At 53.7% G+C, this 13,380-nt stretch overlaps 1 protein-coding gene across 1 annotated transcript; it reads right to left on the bottom strand.

The window, feature by feature from the left end:
* Positions 1-896: 896 nt before the first annotated feature.
* SLC34A1 (solute carrier family 34 member 1) lies at positions 897-11,990 on the bottom strand (the record flags this gene model as incomplete). Its single annotated transcript, XM_084244205.1, has 12 exons — positions 11,879-11,990; positions 11,614-11,763; positions 11,400-11,528; positions 11,185-11,328; positions 9,854-9,965; positions 9,554-9,749; positions 9,378-9,473; positions 4,177-4,246; positions 3,744-3,911; positions 2,540-2,656; positions 2,315-2,439; positions 897-1,400 (listed from the first exon to the last, which is right to left on the bottom strand). The coding sequence occupies exons 1-12, from the start codon at positions 11,985-11,987 to the stop codon at positions 897-899; spliced, it is 1,920 nt and encodes a 639-aa protein (XP_084100331.1). The 5' UTR covers positions 11,988-11,990.
* Positions 11,991-13,380: the final 1,390 nt, after the last annotated feature.

Here is a 13,380-nt window from a genome sequence, read left to right as displayed (position 1 = left end):
CTGTTTGCCCGTCTCCACCCTCTTGGCTCCCTCCCCCATGGCCTGGAACTGATCTTGTTCCAGAAATCATGAGTGAAGGTGGGAGTCTGGTGGGTGAGTCCAAAGGCAGATAGAGACCAGAGGTCAGCCGGGTGGGACTGGGAGTGAAACTGCAGCAAGCCCATCTTCTACTTGCCTTAGGGGTGACTGTAGCCCAGGGCCGGGCTGGGGGTTGTCTTCCAGGGAGTTTGAATCTTGGGTTGGACTCATTAAGGCCATGGAGATTGTGGGGGTGAGCGTGCAGGCTAACTCAGGGCAGATCATGCTGTGCTGTTGCTGTGAATTTGGGGGGGGGGTAGTGATGCTGAACTCCAAGACTTGGTCTCTCCTTCCCCCAGGTAGAGAGCAAACAGACAAGCAAATGCATAATGACATTTTAATTTTCTTCCATAAGGCAGTGTTGGTGGGGGGGAGGGTTGTGGTGGTACAGAAAACCTGAGTGAGGGGACGGAGAATGGTGGAAGGTAGATGGGAGGGGTGAGAATTCAGCCAGTGACTCAAGCACCCACATCTATGCACCAGCAAACAATTGTAAGTCACATGCTCAGACCTACCCTTACTCCTGCTCAGCCCAGTTGGAGGTGTATGTACACAAGGGCACAGCCCAGTTCTTCAAACACACATGCAGAGGACTAGAGATCATACCCAGGTACCCTAAGTCCTGTACTTGGCCCCCACAGGTGCATCAACCCACCCATGCAGTCTGACACAGACTCACCCAAACATGCCACACATGTGCACATGTGGACCCTCAGTCACAGGAGACCTCTGAGGACCTGTACAAGGGCAGAGTGCACAACACATCTCTGCCTTTCCACCCTGGGCACTGGGACTCAGGTGGCAGTCTGGGCTGCAACCTAAAGGCGGGTAGCATTGTGGCGAGCAGGCAGTGCCAGGTGGGGGGAGGGTGTGGCAGGGGGCAGCTCCTCCAGGAAGACCCTGGCAGGCAGTGAGGGTGAGCGGGGCTCAGGCCGGGCACAGCACAGGGTGGCCCGGGTGATGAGATCATCCAGGGGTTTCAGAGAGTGCATCCAGTGGGGAAGGAAGTCCCATGTCTGCAGCCACTTGGGCAGGTGCCTGGGGCTGCGACTCTGCAGGATGCTTACAAGAGCCACAAAGGCCAACAGGGCTCCGAAGGGTGTGCCCACACCTACCATGGCCTGCCAGCCTGCCATGGAGATGCCAAACACCAGTGATGGCAGCAGCAGGAAGCATAGGAGGAGATAGAGGACGGCGAACCAGCGGTACTTAGCCGTGCGTTTACCCAGCGCCTTGGCCATGCGGATGGGCAGGCGCATGCAGGGCACTGGGTACCACAGCAGAATGCCTGAGATGTTGAAGAAGAAGTGGCAAAGGGCAATCTGCAGGGGAGAGGGTGGAGGATTGGGGTGGGCATGTGCCCCAGAACTTTTGTCAGGCCAGTGGGGGTAAATACTAGGGGCCTGGCCTGACCCGGGTACCAGGAAAGTCGCCTCCTGGGGCTGACATACCTCCAGAAAGATATTGTAACATTTCTCTGGACCAGTTGGGAAATAACTGAACTCTCCAGGTTTCCCCCACCCACTCCTCTCTCAGAAATTCCCCAACAGATCCACCCCAAATCTAAGAGCTAAACATTTCCTCTTAGCGCCTGGCTTGGCAACCCTGGCCTCTTGATCAGTCAGTGCCTTGGTCCTGTTCCTGGATTGCCAGTTACTCTCTTGCTTCTCCAATAGCCATCTGTGCCCTCATGGTCCCCAGACTGGGCCAGATCCCCTCTTATAGCACACCTTCCTCAGAATGCAAACCCCCTTGCTGTTTATTGGTGTGACTACTGAGTCACTTGTTAGATGCTAAGGTCTTGAGGGTGGTGAATGGGTGGCCCCTGGTGGGCAGTGACAACTGACCCTTGGACAACACAGGTTTGAACGCACAGGTGCAGTTAACACTTGGATATTTTTTCTCTGTGGGGTCTGCATTTGAAGAGTCAGCCAACCCCTGATGTTGGCTGGTTGAATCCACAGACACAGAATTTGCAGACACAGAGGCTGCCATATCCACGGATTTTGGTAGCGGAGGCTCCTGATAGTAACCCCACCGATACCAACAGAGCACTGTACTCAAATTTGGTGGAGTCCAAAGTTATGTGGATTTTCACTGTGCAGAGGTCCGGTGCCCCTAAACCTTGCATTGTTTGGGGGTCAACTGTTTTTATTATACATTATCTCCCCTGATCTGGTCCCATGTCCCAGCCCCAGCCCTGTCCTCCCCCTGTCAGGGCTGCTGCTAGGCTCACCTGGAAGGCGCTGGACAGCTTCTCTCGGGGGCTGGCCAGTGCTGCCAGGATGGCCGTGGTGGTCGTGCCGATGTTGGAGCCCAGTGTGAGGGGGTAAGCTCGCTCGATGCTGATCACACCCAGGCCTGGGGGGCAGAATGGGTGGATATGGTCTCCCCCCTGCCTGTTTCAGTCTTTTCCCTGCCAGCCTGACCCCACCCACCCGGCCTCTGCCGGGGCTCTCACCAATGAGTGGGGTGATGGCTGAGGTGAACACAGAACTGCTCTGGACGACAAAGGTCATGCCGGCGCCCACCACCATGGCAAAATAGCCTGTGGCCCAGGTGAAGGGAGCAGGGAAGTCTGTAAGAAAAGCCCAACCAGGCTGGGTCAGTGCAGGGAGAGGAGCAGGGCCTTCCTCGGGAGGAGAGATGGGGTGCCAGCTTCTGCTGCCTCACCTTTAGGCCCTTCTTAGCCTGGCTCCATCACACTTTCTGTTTTCTCTGCCAGGAAGATCCTTCTTTCTCCCAAATGTTCCCCCTCAGCATCAGAGCACACATCACTGTTGCCTGAAAACCCACCCACGCTCTGGCCTCAGGCATACTGCTTCTCAGGCACATTGCTGCTCCCTCTTGCAGTTCCAGTAGATGCGTGAATGCCCCTTATCCTAGCATCTGTCGTAGGGCTGGTGCAAGGTAGTGCCCCAAAGCACAAAATGAAGCTTAAACTGAAAATCAGAGTGTGTCATTCCACTGCCCCAATCCTCCAAATGTCCCATTACCCACACTGCCTGTGGGGCCCCAGGATCTGCCTCCATCCCTGTGGGCTGACCTCTCCCTGTCCCCCCACCCACCTCACCCACTGAATTCCCACACACTGCTGCCACCTCCTGTGCCACAAACCTGCCTAGCAGGTTCCTGCCTCTGAGCCTTTGCTTTTGCTGTTCCCTCTTGGAATACTCTCAGCCACATCTTGATAACTCCTCATTTAGGCCTCAGCTTGAATATCCCAGAGGCCTCTGCCCATCCATCACAGGCAGCTGCTTCCTAACTACGGCATTGCCAGTTTTGCTTTCTCCTCGGGAGCTGCCTCTCTGAATTTATCCCCAGCCTGTTTATTGGGCAATGCCTGTCCCACCCCCCAACCTACCCCCAGGCTGTGAGCCCCCCGAGGGCAGGATGCATCTCTCAGCAGCCAACCTGTCTCCCTGGCACTACATGGAACCTGGCACACAGTAGGGGCTTAAGGTCTAGATGCTGATTGAATCAAGTGTGGCCTCTGAGAATTTCTTCAGCCACCTGCTAGAATGGAGCTACGGCCAGAGGCAGCCACAGCTGTCCAGCATGGGGGACACTGAGACTCAAAGCTGTCTGGGCTTTACCCAGATCACATAGCAAGGCAATGGTAAGACTGTGGAATTGGAGGGAGCCCCACTCTGCTCTAGGCTCACCTGTGTTGATAACCTTCTGGATGACCTTGGCCACCTGGCCCTTGAGCAGAGAGTTGAGCATCTTGACCAGGAGGATGAGACAGGTGCATAACAGCACCAGAGAGCCCGCCAATAGGATAAGCCCCACAGCCAGGTCAGGCAGCCCTGTGTCCACGAAGATGTGGTTGCCTGTGGAAGGAAAATGGGGGGTTGAACTCCTAGCCCCTGACTTGGACACCTCCTTGGGCTCAGAACCTCAAGCTTCACCTCAAACTCCTTCATCCTCCACAGTAGGCCTCACCCAGGCCCAGGGGCTGGGCTAGTTGGCTGCTACCCCTCCTGGGGTTAGAAGCAGCCATGGCCTGGGTGGGGGTGAGGAGTTAAGGGCATAGGCCTGCCCTTGCCAGGCTCTGCCCCTGCCATGCTAGACAACCCCCATGCTGCAGGCACTCACATTTTTCCATGGTGGCATTTCTGAGGATCTGGCTGGTATTGACCTCCGCCCTGGGCATGGGGGTGGGAGCCTAGATGAAGAGGAGATAACTTAGAGAATTTAGGAAATTCAGCCTGGAATTGGGGCTAGTTGGGGTGAGAGTGAGATGGGAGTGGGGGAGAGGGAGCTGTGCCTCCTGACTTTATGCCCTTGGATGCCCCTTTAAAGCCTATCTCCTCAACTAAAGACACAGGGGTAAAATACCCGTCACTCAGAACCTGATAGTCTGCCCATGGCTCCCTTGCCCTGGCTGTTCCTGAAGCAAAAGTGGCTTCTTGTCCTGACTTTCTTCAACCCCATCAGCCTGGATGCCATTGATCATGACCTCTTTATCTGAGCACTCTCCCTCCACCATGGCCAATCCTACTCTGGTGGCCCCTACTTCCCTGGCATCCTTGCTCCATCCTCTACCCTGAGGAGGGGGAGCACCAGTGGGGCAGGGGATCCAAGCCCCACATATCTTCAGTGGAAGAGGTCAGTGAAGTGAGGGGGGCTCCTTGGGGAAACCCCCCCCAATACAGAGGCCCAGTGGCCAGGCCAGTAACCTAAATGAAAGGCTTGGAGTGAGTGGGGTGTGTGCTGGGTCTACAGGGGTAACAGCTATTCCACTCCTGGCCACCATCACCACCCAGGGACATGACCCAGTATGGCCAAATAGCCCAATTCTACACGAGAAGCCACAACTCTGGAGTTCCAAGCTGTAAAGGTCAGCCACCCCTTGAAACCACACTCTGCAATTCCCTGCAGGCCAGTGGGCCATGGCACTGCTCACATGGGGCCTCTTTAGGTTCAGTTTTCTTTTGCAATGCTATGTGGGGTGACTTATCTTTCCCTTAGGACCCCAGAAGCCACCCGGCAGGGAAAGGAGAAGGGGGTTAGGCTTCACCGGGAGGAAGGCACCTCACAGAGGAGGAATGGAGCCCTAGCCAGGGGCAGCTCCTGCTTTCTGCTTCTTCTGAGAACTGATTTGGACCCTGGTCCCATTCCCTGGGGCACTCCGCACCCCACATCCTCTGACTTCCAGAGTACTGGCCTTCGATATCACAACTCTTGCAGTTTTATTCTAAACTATGTGTCATGAAAAACATGTATGCTAGAGATCGGGCCTCCCAGCGGCAACTGGCTTTCAGTTGAAGTTTGTCTGGTGGTAGATGCTCCCTTGATTGGGGCAAGATCTGTGTTACCAACTGGACATACCAGGGCTTTAGGGGCACCCTCAAACCCCAGCCAGAATCACAGGTTGAGGAACCAGGAGAAAATAGTCCCTGGTGGGCTAGCCTGGGGCAGTAGACCGGTAACCGTGGCGCAGGGGAGGGGGAAAGCCAGCTCTTTGCAGTTGGCAATCTGAGTTCAAATCCTGCTGCTAATACCCACTACCTTGAGCACCCCACAACAAGATACTGTCCCCTGAGACTGTCTTCCCTAAGGCCGGACAGTCAATGAGCTGTTAGGAAAGGTCACAGGAGAAAATGGGTGTAAAGTGTTCCCAGCAAGATTTAGCTCATGACAAGCCTTCAGTAAACTGAGACTTCGAAGGCATAAGGTTTAGACTCCCCCCTCACACAAGTCCATCCAGAATGCAGGGGCATATGTGTATGTGTATAATTGACTTTCTGGTTTCAGGATCAAAAATGCCTACAGACATGCCTGAGGATCCCGGCCCAGTTGGAAAGGAACTTGGTGGCTCTTCTTAGGGTTTCCCAGCTTGGAGCCCTGGGAGGCAGATGACCCCTCTGAGATGAGTGGGCGCCTTACTAGTGAGTGTGTCAACGATGTACCCTGAGCTGGACCTGTGGCCTCTGAGCCCCTGGGGAGGTTGGAGGAGGATAGGGACTTTCTTAAGGCCCTGCTCAGTGATGGCAGTTTAGGGGCAGGGAGAGGCTGAGGGCTGAGACCTCTTGGGTTTCTAAACCTTCCTGCCTGAAGTTGTGTGGTCCTGATTGAACTCACAAAGGGAATTCAGAGACCTCAAAGTGCAAGAGAGGAGTGTAAAGGCAGGGGCAGAGAGGGTAGACCTCAGAGCCAGACTCAGAGTGTGTGTGTGTGTGTGTGTGTGTGTCTGTGTGTGTGTGTGTGTGTGTCAGGGGGATGACAGAGAAAAAGGAGCACGCCCGGGGGTTTTCTTGCTGAGTAGAAGAAGAAGGTTGAAGCTCCAACCAGATAAAAAGCTGGTTTGGAACTCCCCGGTGGCACAGGGGTTAAAGTCTCAGCACTATGAAGTTATCACCAGCCACTGAGGCTTGAGTTCGATCCCCAGACTGGGAGCTGACCCACAGGGCACAGCAGACCTCTCCTATCTCACCCGCTTCTCCCCCAACAGTGTATTTCAGTCAATCTGCCTATTCTGCTCCCCACTCTGTCTCTGGTGAATCCTTTCACCCCCTGCACCTCTGGCCTACACTCTGGTTCTTGTATGCATAAATAAATAAAAATAAATCTTAAATAAAAAAGAGATGGGAGGCTCAGGGTCTGGAACATACCCCCAAAATGTGCCCATCCTTTCTGGGCCTTGGGGTTTTGTGGGGTGGTGAGCTCTGTAGCAAGAACAGAACAGAAAGCGCTGGGCTCAAACCCCAGCTGAACCACTCCCAGCAGTGTGACACTGGACTAAACCGTAACCTTTCTGGGCCTCAACTTTCTCCTCTGCAGCTCTGAGATCTGTAATGCTGTCCACCTCTCCCCATGGGCGAGTTGTGAGGAATCTTGGAAGAGAGTTGGGATTTAAGTGCTTGCAGGGACATTCCAAATTGAGGAGGCACCTCTAGAAGCTGAAGATAATCAAGCTCACAGAGGAATGTCTGGCTTCAGGAATGCTTCCCCTGGGGAGAAAAGCTCAGGAAATGGGCCTAAGTTGTAGTTTTTCCCTCCAAAGGAAGGGAAGGGCTAGGATACTCATTTTTCTGGAGCAAGGGGCCATCACTGTGCCAGCAGCACCATCTGGTGGTGAAGAGAACTCCTTTTTAGCACTGCATCTAGCACTCCTGGAGGGGTCTTCTGGCTGGGGTCACCTGGTGGCATTCAGGCCTGATGGATGGAGTGGGAAATGGTGGAATGCCAGAGTATGGAAGAGGCTGCAAGATGGGGAGTTGAGAATGTGGACACTGGATTCCATGGGATTTTCAACCTGCTTCAATCACATGGACTTGGGCAAGCCTGTCTGAGTTTTATCTGTGAGATGGAGATGGTTCCCTTATCTGTGAAGTGGAGATGTGATAATTCCTGCTTCCCACATTGAAAGTCCTCAAGAGGTGTTTGTTTAAACCATGCAGGTAAGGTTGGCAGTCCAGGTAGGTGTAGCTGACAATCCGCCTAAGAAGGTATTTCCCCAGCAGTGTCAGGACCTGGGTGTTGAAAAGTGTTGGAAACTGTAACTGTCTCTGGTTTTTATTTCACCATCTGGAAAATCTCAGACTCTCAGTGCTCTTCTTGGTGATGTAGGTTCCCTGGAGACTGGTTTAGACAATTCAGATCCAACTTGGTAGAAACTGGAACAACAGGAACATGCTGGGAGGGAACACAAAGTGGCCAAAGGAAAACTCATCTTCAATACAGGAAAAACTGCTGGCCCACATGGAAGAGAGAGCACACAGCTGGGTGAGCCGAGGTCCTGAGGGGCAAGCCCCAAGGAAATCTGACATTCACATTGCTTTTAAAGAAAGGGCTTCAATCGCTTCTCGGCCTTTTGGCTAAGATCAAGTGAAGAAAATCTAGTGGTCCCGCAAAAGGCAGCCAGAGCAGGGAACTTGGGTGGGTTCCTCTTGCAGGAAATTGGTTGCTCATGTCCACCATCGTGTGCACATTCCACCCGATGAGGGGGACCCTGCCCAAGGCAGCTGCAGTGGGGAGCAGGGATTTCAAAGGAACACCAAGGCCAAGCTCACTTCTTCCATGGTTTGTTTTTCGGAAAAAGCCAAGTGCGTAATTTCTCTCAGGTTTTGCTATGAAGTAAAGTGGACGGGTAATTTGAAGAGCTCACGAGAAAGTGGGGCTGTGTTGGAGAGCCAGCATAGAGCCTGTCTGCATGGGCTTTTTGATGTCAAGTTGCTTTGAATGCTCAGAAAGGCTGCACTGGAGCTGCATGACTCAGACGCAGAGGCCCTCTCTGGGCTGGTGGAAAGGACGTTCTCTGTTCGTGCCAGGATAGAGGTCCAATTGCATGAAGTAGCAAGTGCAGAGCGTGAGAGGGATAAACCGTGCTGTGCAGGTTTCCTTGTATCATGTTCTAAATGGAGCGACTTCTTGTGTGTAATAATTAAGAGGAAGCAAATACCGCAGGTTATGGTTTTGACGCAACGCTTTCCTTTTCATGACTGAGAGAGCATGCTAATTGTTTCCTTGTTCTCTGGATGTAATGGCTTGTCTAACAGACCCAGTTGGTCTAAACAGCTTCATTCCCAGCAGCAGAAGCCAGAAAGATACAGAAACATGCAGGAGGATGAGGGGACACGCGTGTGGCAGTCTGTAGGGGACAGAGCCCCATGTCAGCAAGTGGTTGTTGTGACTCTGAGGTCTCCACGGGGCCTTCTTGTCCTGCTTCTGGGCCAGTTTCCTGTTTGTCCTATTTTCCTGGGCACCCTAATAACTTTTCCCCCATTCCCTCCCCACATTGCCTGAATCTTCAAACATGGCAGAGCAGTCTCTAATCCCCCTGACACTCCAGTGGGAGAGGAGAGTTCTAGACAATGAGACCTGTGCTTGGGGACCCTGAAATGGAAGAACAAGCTCCCAGCAAGTTTCTCAGCTTCTTGGAGCCTATTTCTCTACCTGCAAAACCAAGAGGGTTCAAACCCAGAAGGCTTGTTAAAGGCTGCTGTGTGCCACCCCAAGATTTTCTTTTCTGATTTAGGAGGTCTAGGAAAGGCACAGTATTTGGCATCTCTACAAGGTTCCCAGGTATTTTGGGTGCTGCTTGAGAACTGCTGGGCTAGATGGATTACATGCTAACTCTGATTGATAATGGTTGCTTAAAGCCAGAGTAAGTCTGGGAGGGATTATTAATGTCTGCCATAAACACGGTATCATAGTAACGGGGCCACATATTTGCCCTCCCCAGGCTAAATGATATGCAAGGTCTCTCTGGAGTATTTAAAACAGATGATGGCACTAACAGTCAGATATCTGAAGAGGGAGTCCTCATTTCTAGGGCCAAACCTGGAACCTACCTCCATGGTGTCTGGGTGGCACCAGATCCGGATGAGACTGTGGTTCCTCAGGGACTCGTCACCTGTGGCAATGCTGGTGATCACCGACTTGTCCAGCTGTGGGCAAGATGTGGGTGATGAGAGGAAAGGTGGGGCCTTTGTTCCCCCTAGCCCCCAGTATCAGGCCCCGCCCCCACCTGGATAATGAGTTTAGTGAAAGGCTCTGTGATGATCTTGAGCAGGTCAGGGGCGTCCCGGCCACCACGGATGTTGAAGGAGTCAACAACTAGTTGAGTGACGTGGTGCAGGTACCCAGTAGCAGCCTCAAGGGGCAGCAGGACCAGGACAGACAGCCAGTTGAAGCAATCATGCACGGTGGCACCTGCAAAGGCCCTGGGCAGGGAGGCCATGTTGCAGGCCGCTCATGCTGGGGGTTCCTTCTATCAGGGACCACCCTCCCCCGGCAAACACAGGCCCTCACCACTCTACCCTCTCACCGCCGGAAGTCAGTCCTGTCCCCGGCCTGCATCAGGGCCACGATGGTGTTGGTGACAGAGGTGCCGATGTTGGAGCCCATGATGATGGGGATGGCAGAGCTCACTTCTAGCACTGGTAGAAGAGTGAACTGAGTTGGGTCACACAGCTCCGGCCCCTACAACAGTCCTGCCAGATTCACTCCCCATGTGTCACCCCAGTGGGCATTCTTTCCATGCTTCTGATTCTACCCAGACTTGGTTCAGTGTCATAGGTACAAGGGGGCGCATGCAAGTGAGCACACTGCATGTGCTTATAGGTGCAGACGTGTGTGGACACATGTACATGTGAGGGCTAGTGTCCTCTATGCAAATGCATATCTGTGCTTGTGTGTGCATTAGTGTGATGGTTAATTTCATGTGTCAGCTTAGCTAGGCTCTAGTCCTCAGTCCTTCAATCCAATGCTAATCTAGATGTTACAGATGTGATTCACTTCTACGATCAATTGATTCAAATAAAGAAAGTTATTTTCCATAACCTGGGTGGCCCTCATTCAATGAGATAAAAACCTTAAGAGTAAGACAGAATTCTACTCTTGGACTGTGCTTTTGCCCTACAGTTGCAACCTGCCCTTTGCGATGGCCTGCCTGACAGGTTTCCAACTTGCCTGGTCTATTTCAAAATCAGAGGTGCTAATTCCCTGCAATGAGTCATATGTCTATACAGTTGGCCCTGGAACAATATGGGAGCTACGAGAACCAACCCCTGTGCTGTCAAAAATGCACAAATGCACTTCTGACTCCCCCAAAACTAAATCCCTTGGTATCCATGGGGGATTGGTTTCAGGATCCCCAGATACCAAAATCTGTAGATACTCAAGTCCCTGGCAGTCTGCCCTCTGGATCCATGGGTTTCTACATCTAGGATTCAACTAGCCAACATACTCAGTTGCTTGAGTCCTTGAACGCAGAACTTGTGGGCAGAAAAAAAAAATCCCTGTGTAAATGGACTCATGCCGTTTAACTTGTGCTGTTCAAGGGTCAACTGCACAGCTCTTGTTCTGTTCTGTTTCCCTGCAGAAGGAGTAATGATGATGTGGCAATATGGAGGTGCATGTTCCTAGGGCTTTACTCCCCTTTTGACATCTTTCTAACTCATGCGGCACCCTGGTCCCCGCCGACTCCCAGCCATGTTGGGAGGACAGAGTGGGAGAAGCTAGAGCCCTGCCCTTGGCCCTCAGACCCCCGTCCCTACTCCTGCCCTTGCCCTGATAGGCCACCTCAGCCCCTTGTCCAGCCCCTTTCCCCACCCCCACCCCCAGGCTCCAGGCTTATTCCCTGGTGAGCCAACTCACAGCCAGAGGAGACCATGCTGACAATGATGGAGGTAGAGGTACTGGAGCTCTGTACCAGCACAGTGACCAGGATCCCCACCACCAGCCCGGCCACAGGATTGGACAGGATGGCGTTGTCTTTGAAGATGTCACCAGCCACCTTCCCTAGGGAGCATGAACCAGTGTTGTCTCAGGCCAGACAGGAGCCTTCCCCCACTCCTCTCCTCTAGCCCTACCTCCAGCCAGCTGGAAGGCTGAGCTGAGCACATCCAGGGAGCAGACAAAGAGGTAGAGGAAGGTGAGCATCAGTGGCACCTTGAGGATCGTCATGCCAGCCCGGTGCAGCTTCTGGGCCAACCTGGGCTCTGGAGATGGACCAGCCATGAGCACAGTGCTGAGGGACCCGGATAGTGGCTACTGATGCCTCTGCTGCCCCCAACCCAGGCCCACCTGGCTTCTGCTCCTCCTCCAGGGCCAGCTTGGCAGGCAGTGGGTCATGGTGCTCCAGAACCTCCCCATAGGGGCAGCCGTGCTCAGTGAGGGCCACAGGGCCCAGGCTGGGGAAGGCATAGGCGGAGGTCCCTGGGATCCTGTGCAGGACTGGGGAAGAAGGTGGGTCAGGAGTTCCCAGAAGTCCTAGGTCCTGGGGAGGGGCCTCACCCATGATATGGGCAATCATGGGCAAGCAGGGGCTGGGGGTGGGAATTGCACTCACCCTTTGGGCTGGGTACATAGGCAAAGGCTGCCCCATGCATCATGTGCCCCCCGCGGACTGGGAGTGGGGAAACAGCAGGGCCCCCCAGCCTCTCGCCGTAGGACATCATCCTGGGTACACGTGTGGGACTGCATGTCAACACTGAATGACAGCCGCTGTGTCCTGGAAACTCACGCACACTCATGCACCCCCATCTATACCTGCACGTTCACATGCACACACACCCATGGTGTGTGGCCCCAGCATAAACCCAGCAAAACACATATCCTCCCACCCCTCTCCCGCAATCCCCAGAGATGCACACTCAGGTGCTCAGCATAGATTCGGGAAATCATTCATTCAGCAAGAATTTACTGGGCAGGGCCTCCCCGGTGGCGCAGCGGTTGAGCCCTGGGGTTGCGAAGCTGCCCGCGGCCTCTGCAGCGCCGGTTCAATCCCCGGCTGCTTCCCGGCCACTGGAGGAGGGTCCCGCATGGCGCGCAGACCTCTCCTGCCGCCCGCTGCTCCCCTCAGCAGTGTACTTCGGTCCTTCTGCCTGCTCTGCTCCCCGCTCTGGCTCTGGTGAATTCTCTCACCCTCCCGCGCTTCTGACTGTACCCAGTGCTTGTATAAACAAAGAAAGAAAGAAAGAAAACATGCCTCTATAAAAAAAAAAAAAAAAAAAAAAAAGAATTTACTGGGCATGCTTTATCCTAGGCACTGAACTAGATGCTGGGAGAGAGGGGTGGCTAAATACAGATACAGCTCCCAGGAAGTTCAATGTTTAGTGGAGAGAAAGAGGTAATGAAATAATCTCTTAAATGGGTGGGAAATGGCAGATATGGGAGTCACCTGAGTGCTGGGGCGCGGGGTAGGCTCTTAGGACAGAGAAGAGGCCATTGGGAGAGGATTGAGCGGTGAGTAAGAGTTAACTGGATGGAGAGGGGGGATGTGTGGGCAGAGGCCCTGGGTCGGGGGTGGGGGCCGGTAGGAGCTGACAATGCCCTGTAGTCAGAGAGGGTTAGGGACTGTATGGTGTTGGCAGAGGCTGCAACTGTGGTCTGGGTTGGGCCATGCAGGGATTTTGTCCATCCCGAGAGCAGTGAGGAGCCACAGGCATCTGCTTGCTTGTGGAAGCACAGGTGCACATTCAGGGAAGGGTCCAGTGGCCTGGATTCCAAGTTCTTGGGTTCCCATAACAAATGAACCTCTTTCTGCCTCCACCCCTGCTCCCCAACAATACATAAGCACTGACTACCTTTTTCCCCAGAAGGAGTCTCAGACTGGCACTGGTTTGGTGAGGATGGTCCCCCACCTTACCCCGAAGTCTGGAGGACTGGGCTTGCTTTAGTCTCCTCTGAATCTTCTGAGTTCTTGGCTATTGGGATGTGGGTACCCCAGTCTGCATCAGCACCTCTTAATCCCCACCCCCAGTGTCATTCCAAAGGTCCTTAGCTGTTAAAATGGGAATTACAAGCTGAGTTCAAGCCCTGGGAGAGCATGACTGTTTTTTCTCTGGGAGA

Source organism: Talpa europaea (genome assembly GCF_964194135.1).
Source record: "Talpa europaea genome assembly, chromosome: 9".
Taxonomy (NCBI): domain Eukaryota; kingdom Metazoa; phylum Chordata; class Mammalia; order Eulipotyphla; family Talpidae; genus Talpa; species Talpa europaea.
This window is presented reverse-complemented; position numbering and strand designations above follow the sequence as displayed.